The sequence below is a fragment of the Rhincodon typus genome, chromosome 4 (assembly GCF_021869965.1).
Source record: "Rhincodon typus isolate 14 chromosome 4, sRhiTyp1.1, whole genome shotgun sequence".
Classification (NCBI taxonomy): Eukaryota; Metazoa; Chordata; class Chondrichthyes; order Orectolobiformes; family Rhincodontidae; genus Rhincodon; species Rhincodon typus.
Window position 1 is genome coordinate 2,297,698 of NC_063335.1, and position 8,784 is coordinate 2,306,481.

Below are 8,784 nucleotides of genomic sequence, written 5' to 3' on the forward strand. Positions count from 1 at the left end.
AGATTCTGGGAGTGGGATCAGGGAGGGAGATTCTGGGAGTGGGATCAGGGTGGGGATCCAGTATCAGGTGATTGTATATCTGAAATGAAACAATAAAGCACTGGCTTCAATTTTGCTGATTGAAGTCTGAATAAAACACTAAAGTATGTCACATCGAATACTGTCTCAAATCCATCTTGAATTCAACAGACTCGCTATTTTAATTGAAACTATGGAGATAACAAAAACTCGTTTTTCTAAAACAAGTTTCTAAAACAATAAAATGCCTGAGGGAGAGCTGTTACCTTACTGTTCACAAGGTATCTCAGTGAATCTCAGTGAGAATGAAGTTGTTAAAAGAGATTTCCTTTCAATCATAGTATTCCACCGTGGTTTGTCAGAAGCGGTGCTCCTTACCTGGAACGTGTTGGGGGAGAGCTCAGTGCTGTGAAGAATGTCTCTCTTATATCTCAGCCGATAGTCTCACAGTCTGTCGGGTTGGAAACAGGATTTACAAGGTTTGTACTGCAATGGACAGGACTGGTCAGAATGCGTTGCCCTAACTGGTTAATTAACATAACATAATGAATGCTTGGGCAGCTTCCCCCTCGTGTTTGACTTAAGAAGTTTTTGTTCAGGAACATGAGAATTAATTAGGCCCCTTGAGCTTGCTGCTTGGAGCACAGATTGAGTAATGATCCAGTAGACAGTCAAGTTGACCCAAATATAACTAAAATAGAAATTGCTCGAAAAAGCTCAGCAGATGTAACAGCATTTGAGGAGAGAAAGCAGAGTTAATGTTTCAGGTCCAGTGACCCTTCTTCAGAAATGACCCAAATCCCAGTAAACGCTTCAGGTCTGGTGACCCTTCCTCAGAACAGCTTTTTCAGGTGGGATCAGCTCCACAGGAATCCTCTGTGTTAGGAACAAGGAGAAAAGAAGTGACATTGATCTGTTGGCTCCTGAGTGCCCAGTATTCGGGACACTCAATGTTTTCAGACCCAAGGAGGGGCAGATGTTGAACTATGGAACATCCAGTTCTAGGTCATGAATTGGATTTTGACTTGAATCTTGTTATGGACATCCCCAAAGACCTGACAGAAGAAGCAACCAAACGAGATTAACCACCGAGGGAACATACATAAACCAGTAAACCCAGCCCTAAATTCCTTGACCCCAATGCTGTCACATTCTTCATTTTCCTTCCTTGACTGTCTGTAGGAAAAGGAATGATAATGAGTCACATAACAGGATGGTGATGAGAGTAAGAGGATTAACACCATCCTAAGACCTTGTGCTGTCAGAAATTGCCAAAATAGGGGAAGGGTAGTGATGATTCATTGTTAAAGTACAGAGCAAGGGGAGAGGATTTCTATAAAGTCACATCTTTTCTGAACTCTCTCTTTAGGATGGAGAAATGTGGTCGTCCATGAACTGCTCTCTTTGTGCTTGTAAGAAGGGAGTGACAGAATGTTGGAGGAAGGAATGCTCCCCCATCAAGAGCTGTCCTGCGGTGAGTGAGTGTGATGTAGCCAAACCTATATTTGAACTATGTACCGCACCTTCCATCAGCTTCAGTGGAAGGTATAGTGACCTGGGCAGCATCTAAACTCCTCCATAGCATCACCAAGTTTGAAATGGAACAAGGCAGGTGCATCCAGCAGTTACAACTGGTGTTTTCTAGCTGAAAAATAAGCTATGAGCAGTTTGGTTACAGACTTACTTTTTCAGCGTTTGAGTGAAAATTTATAGCTCAGATGCTGATTGTAGATGTTGATGTCTTCGCCAAGCTGGGAGGTTTGGTAGCAGACGTTTCGTCCCCTTATTAGGTGACATCCTCAATGCTGTGGAGTCTCCTGTGAAATGCTGTTCCCTTGTGCCAGTCTGAATTAATATGGATTCAGGGATAGTAGGAACTCCGATGCTGGAGAGTCTGAGATAACAAGGTGTGGAGCTGGATGAACACAGCAGGCCAAGCAGCATCAGAGGAGCAGGGAAGCTGACGTTTCGGGTCTGGACCCTTCTTCAGGTCAAGGGGGCGGGGTGACACCTCCTCCAGTGCCACAATGATGCCACCCGAAGGTTGCAGGAACAGCAACTCATATTCCGCTTGGGAACCCTGCAGCCCAATGGTATCAATGTGGACTTCACAAGCTTCAAAATCTCCCCTTCCCCGACCGCATCCCAAAACCAGCCCAGCTCGTCCCCGCCTCCCTAACCCGCCCCTCTTTTCTCCCACCTATCCCCTCCTCCCACCTCAACGCCCACCCCACCTCCTACCTACCAGCCTCATCCCCGCCTCTTTGACCTGTCTGTCTCCTCTCCACCTATCTTCTCCTCTATCCATCTTCTATCCGTCTCCCCCTCTCTCTCTATTTATTTCAGAATTCCCTTCCCCTCCCCCATTTCTGAAGTAGGGTCCAGACCCGAAACATCAGCTTTCCTGCTCCTCTGATGCTGCTTGGCCTGCTGTGTTCATCCAGCTCCACACCTTGTTATTCCTGAATTTATATGGTCCGGTTTTTGCTGCTTCCGGTAGGTGCTGGTTCTGGCTGTGTGTTGTAATGGTCGGTATATCGGGTCTAATTCCATATGTTTGTTGATGGAGTCCATGGATGAATGCAAATCCTCCACACCACAGCTAACAAACAGAATAACCAATACAGGACAGATAATAAAAACAGAATTACAAAGGATGAAACCGGAAGGCAAGAACATTCCAAGATTCTACAAACTGCCCAAGGTCCACAAGCCTGACATATCACTCAGACCAATTGTGGCTCTACTAGGAACCCCATCTCACAAATTAGCAAAGGAACTACAACAAAAGCTTAATCATCTAATCAGTGGATAAAGACACTCCATACAATCAACACAAGAATTCCTGGACAACATCAAGAACACCAAAACAGACAAAGAAGAAGTGATGATCTTGTTCAATGAAACAGCATTGTTTACATCAATCAACAGAAACCTCGCCAAAGAAACCATATCCAACCTACTAGACTAACACAACAGAATACATTACGAGAAACAGATCAAAAAGCACTGCATGCTCAAACTACTGGACTTATGCTTAACAACACACTTTACATTCAACGGCATGATATATGAGCAGATCAACAGGACTCCCATGGGCTCACCCATCTCTGGGCTGATGGCTGAGGCAGTCCCGCAAAGACTGGAACAAACAGCCCTCCCACACATCCAACCCAAGCTCTGGATCAGATACATGGACGACACTTTTGTAATTATGAAAAGAACAGAAATTTGAGAACACCCACCGACTCATCAACACCATACACACAGGGATCATATTTACAAGAGAGGAGGAAAACCACAACAAACTCCCATTCCTGGATGTGATGGTGGAAAGAAAAGAGAACGGTGACTTCACTACAAAAGTATACAGGAAATCCACACATACTGACCAGGTCTTAAACTGTCACAGCAACCACCCCAGTCACACAAGAGGAGCTGCGTTAGGACCTTGTTCTAAAGGGCCGCTACACACTGCAGCACACCCGATGTGCAGAAGGAAGAAAACCTCTACAAGTCTTTACCAGGAATGGATACCCCCACAGCTTCATCCACAGATGCCTAGCCAACAGCCAACACAAACAGGACACACCAAAACCTAAAACCCATATATAAAACACACCTCCGAACTGACAGCCAGACTACTCAGACCGCACAAATCAGCAGCTACACTAATACAGCAACTGACCAGGGTTCAAGATCCAATAGATACCATGGACAGGACGAATATGGTTTACAAGATACCATGCAGAGACTGCACAAAACACTACGTGGGACAAACACTCAGACAACTAGCAACCCGCATCCACGAACACCAGCCAGCAACTAAACGACACGACCAGATGTCCTTGGTTCCCATACACACAGACGAGAAAAACCACACTTTCAACTGGGACTACACTACTATCATAGGACAAACCAAACAGAGGATAGCCAGGCTTGGCATTCATCCGCAGACTCCATCAACAAACCCATTGAATTAGACCCGATATACCCACTGTTACAATGCACTGCCAGAATCAGCACCTACCGGAAGCAGCAAAAACCAGACCATATAAATTCGAACCGGCACAGGACAACTGCGCTTCACAGGAGGCTTCACAGCAATGAGCATGTCACCTGGTAAGGCGACGAAATGTCTGCTTTCAAACCTCCCACCTCAACGAACACACCAACATCTACAGACTTACTTTTTGTACCGTTATACCCCTGCCCTGTAACTTAAAGTAACTGGTCATTTAGCCTAACATGGAATCAATAGGAGAATTTCTCTGAATTACTGTCCCATCAGAGCCTCCTCGTGTGTTTACAACCCTGGGCTGTCTCCAGCTTTGAATCCTGTTAACGCGCAGACCCTTTCCCAGACTGGACAGCTTATATTTTCAAACTCACGTTATGTAGCTAATCTTTGATGAAGAAAAAATGTCCCTTTAGAAAGTGGTTCCTGTCCTAACTTTGCACTGTGAACATGAATTGATGGCTGTAGGAATAGATAGGGAATGGCAGTGCAGACGGGTACACGTATGACCCTGGTTTTAGTGGATAACTTTGTCTCTGGTGTGTACTGCATTAGCTGAACTCAACTTGTGACAGGGACATTCAGACTACAGAGAGTCACAACAGATAGACAGCAACAATCATTCCTGATCTCCATCCTGTGACCTTTTCTTGCAAACACATTAAATTCAGCATTCAGTTTGGCTGTACCCTGCTGCAATTGAACAGCTTGGTTATTCTTATTGGCAATGTGCTACCACGCTTAGTGATTTCTTGCCTGCACCTCAACAAACATCAACACCCATCAAAAATCAATGCTCCGACAAATATCAATAACCAATGAAACATCATCATCCAACAAACATCAATAGTCAACAAACATCAACACCCAACAGACAACACCAAAGAAACAACAACACAGGAACAAATGTGAACACCCAAAAAGAATCAACATCCCAACAACATCAATGCCTAGCAACATCAACACTCATCAGACAGCAACACCCAACAGGCATCAAGCGGTAACACCCCAATAAACATAATTCGCTGGACTCTGGGGCAGTCCCAGCAGATTGGAAAACAGCAAATGTGACGCCACTGTTTAAAAAGGGAAGTAGACAAAAGATGGGGAATTATAGACCGGTTAGCTTAACCTCTGTAGTGGGGAAGATGCTGGAGTCTATTATCAAGGAAGAAATAGCAAGGCATCTTGATAGAAATTGTCCCGTTGGGCAGACGCAGCATGGGTTCATGAAGGGCAGATCATGCTTGACAAATCTTTTGGAATTCTATGAAGACATTACGAGCAAGGTGGACAATGGGGACCCAGTGGATGTGGTGTACCTAGACTTCCAAAAGGCCTTTGACAAGGTGCTGCACAAGAGGCTACTGCATAAGATAAGGATGCATGGCATTAAGGGTAGAGTATTAGCATGGATAGAGGATTTGTTGACTAACAGGAAGCAAAGAGTGGGGATAAATGAGTGCTATTCTAGCTGGCAGTCAGTGACTAGTGGTGTGCCTCAGGGATCGGTGTTGGGACCGCAATTATTTACAATTTATATAGATGACTTGGAGCTGGGGACCACGTGTAGGGTGTCAAAGTTTGCAGATGACACTAAGATGAGTGGCAAAGCAAAGTGTGCAGAGGACTATGAAACTTTGCAGAGGAACATAGATACATTGAGTGAGTGGGCAAAGGTCTGGCAGATGGAATACAATGTAAATAAATGTGAAGTCATACATTTTGGTAGGAGTAATAGTAAAAAGGATTATTACTTGAATGGTAAAAAGTTGCGGCATGCTGCTATGCAGAGGAACCTGGGTGTCCTTGTGCATGAATCACAGAAGGTAGGTCTGCAGGTACAACAAGTAATTAGGAAGGCAAATGGAATTTTGTCATTTATTGCTAAAGGGATTGAAATAAAAAGCAGAGAGGTTATGTTGCAGCTGTACAAGGTGCTGGTGAGGCCACACCTGGAGTACTGTGTGCAGTTTTGGTCTCCTTACTTGAGAAAGGATGTACTGGCACTGGAGGGGGTGCAAAGGAGGTTCACTAGGTTGATTCCAGAGTTGAGGGGGTTGGCTTATGAGGAGAAACTGAGTAGATTGGGGTTATATTCATTGGAATTCAGAAGATTGAGGGGGGATCTTATAGAAACATATAAAATTATGAAGGGAATAGATAAGATAGAAGTAGAGAGCATGTTTCCACTGGCAGGTGAAGCTAGGACAAGAGGGCATAGCCTCAAGATTAGAGGGAGCAGATTTAGGACTGAACTGAGAAGGAATTTCTTCACCCAGAGGGTTGTTAATCTGTGGAATTCCTTGCCCAGTGAAGTAGTTGACGCTACTTCAGTAAACGTTTCTAAAAAAAAGGTAGATTTTTTTTGAACAATAAAGGAATTAAGGGATACGGTGAGAACGCGGGTAAGTGGATCTGCGTCCACGAAAGGATCAGCCATGGTTTTATTGAATGGCGGAGCAGGCTCAAAGGGCCAGACGGCCTACTCCTGCTCCTAGTTCTTATGTTCTTATTATGTTCTTATAATACCTCCACAAACTTTAACACTGAACAAAATGTCAACACTTGACAAACATCAACACTACAACAAACAGCTACATCCAATCATGAAAGAAATGGGCAATGTGCATTTCTGCATCATCCTTCAGCAGCTCTGGCTATCCCAAGACACTTTATAGCCAAAGAAGGAAACATGACATTCAATTTGCACACCATGAGTAGCTTCAAATAGCAATTAAGTAAATAACCAGATCATCCGTTCTTAGTGATTCTGATTGTAACATAAATTTTGGGCAAGATAACATAAGAACATAAGAACTAGGAGTAGGAGTAGGCCATCTGGCCCCTCGAGCCTACCCCGCCATTTAATAAGATCATGGCTGATCTTTTTGAGACTCAGCTCCACTTACCTGCCCACTCACCATAACCCTTAATTCCTTTACTGTTCAAAAATTTATCTAGTCTTGCCTTAAAAACATTCAGCGAGGTAGCTTCAAGATACCAGGAGAACCCCTGCTCTCCTTTGAAATCACGCCATGGAATTGCTACACCCATCCAAGACAGCAGACAGAACTGTGGTTTCATTTCTTATCTGAAAGGTGGCATCTCTGTAGTGCAGATCCCCTTGACACTGCACTGGTGTACTGTCTTGCATTCTGTGCTCAAATTGTTGAACCAACACCTTTAGACAGAAAAGAGATGAAAAGAATTTCTTAAATGTTGCTTGAGTGTAAATTGCAGGTTTCAGTTTAATTCTGAACTTCATTTCTGGTGGAATGAAATATTGAATGTAATTAATCTAACTGAATAGAAGCTATAATGAAGGTGTTCTATGTAGATTAAGTTCTAATAATGCACAGTAAAACATGTCCTGATGAAGAGTTTCGGCCCGAAACGTTGACTTTCCTGCTCCTCAGATGCTGTCTGACCTGCTGTATTTTTCCAACTTCACACCTATTGACTCTGGCTTCTGGCCTCTGCAGTCCTTACTGTCTCCAAAGCATAACCCTGCTGCCTTCTACTACCCCTATTCATTTGTTCTGCTATTTTTGATCCGCAAACACGTTTTGAGTTCTGCTTTCTGATGAAAACGGAGTAATGTTGTCACTCCTTTCAGAAGGGAACAAATGCAGAATGAATCTCATTCACCCCTAGCCCTGTCTCATTGCATGTGAATGTGTTATTGTGTCTGTGGCAGGAATGTGTATTGATTAGCCAGTAAAGCTGTTCACACTGTTACATCATTCAACAACTCTTTGATGTTTTGTCAATTTAATTTTCCACCACTGAACTGCAGTTGTTTAATATGTGCAATCTGCCTGAGCACTTAAAGGAACACATTCTTTTTCCCAGTTTATATTATCTTTAACAGTTGTCTCACCTAGCAGATTTATTTTCTGGCTATACAGAAATTTATTGAAACTACTGTAACTCTGAACTGATTTGTAACTAATCCCACAGGTTTATTTTTTTTTCTCAAATAAAGTATGTTTTCATCTGACAGGGTAAAATCATTAACAGGAATGGATGCTGTCCAATCTGCACTGAAAGTGAGTAAATGTATCCCTGTCTATAATCTTTCCAACTTGAAATGATCAGCTCCAATTGACAAATTCATTCACTCCCCTCCAGCCCTCTTGCATTGGATGTGGGGGTGAGGAAAGGGGGCATGTGGGTGGAGAGAACCATACTAGAACCATTCTATATCCTATATGTTCTAGAAGGAGAATCCATAGGGGGAAAGGATATGGGGAATGGTAGGAAAAAGAGGGAGGGAAGAGTGTTCAGGAAGAGAGGAGCATGTTGGAGGGGGCATAGGGATTGTAACATGGGAGATGAGAGAGGTACAATTGAGAGGACAGTGGTGAGGGGAAGGCTGACGGTATGGGGAGGGTGACAGGTTGGGGAGGGGTTTATATATTTTGTCAGCATTGTGGTGGGGTAGGGGAGAATGTTGGAAAGCACAGGCTGGAATTCCCTTTTTGCTGTTCCCACCCTGTGGAATATTTGCCAGGTGAGGAGTGGGAACTTTGTTCAAATATAATCGAGTTTTAATCCCACTTCCAGTAAAGTTTCACTGTAGAAGTAGCAACCAGGAAACTCCTGGTAATAGAAGTCTTGCCTGATTATTAGCCAGTAACCAGTAACCTCCACATTCTGCAATGTCCCCCACCCACCCCCACCTTAAGGCCCCTGCTTGGGCTGACACTTTAAACAAAGCTGCCGTGCTATTTGTCTGGGTATCC

At 43.8% G+C, this 8,784-nt stretch overlaps 1 protein-coding gene across 1 annotated transcript in view; it reads left to right on the forward strand.

The window, feature by feature from the left end:
- The window catches only part of bmper (BMP binding endothelial regulator), a 46,230-nt gene extending 38,134 nt beyond the window's left edge, over positions 1–8,096 (forward strand). Inside the window, exons 9-11 of the mRNA XM_048595605.1 lie at positions 360–497; positions 1,388–1,492; positions 8,043–8,096. Of these exons, the coding sequence (XP_048451562.1) occupies positions 360–497; positions 1,388–1,492; positions 8,043–8,096 (297 nt within the window). The remainder of the gene's footprint in view (positions 1–359; positions 498–1,387; positions 1,493–8,042) is intronic.
- Positions 8,097–8,784: the final 688 nt, after the last annotated feature.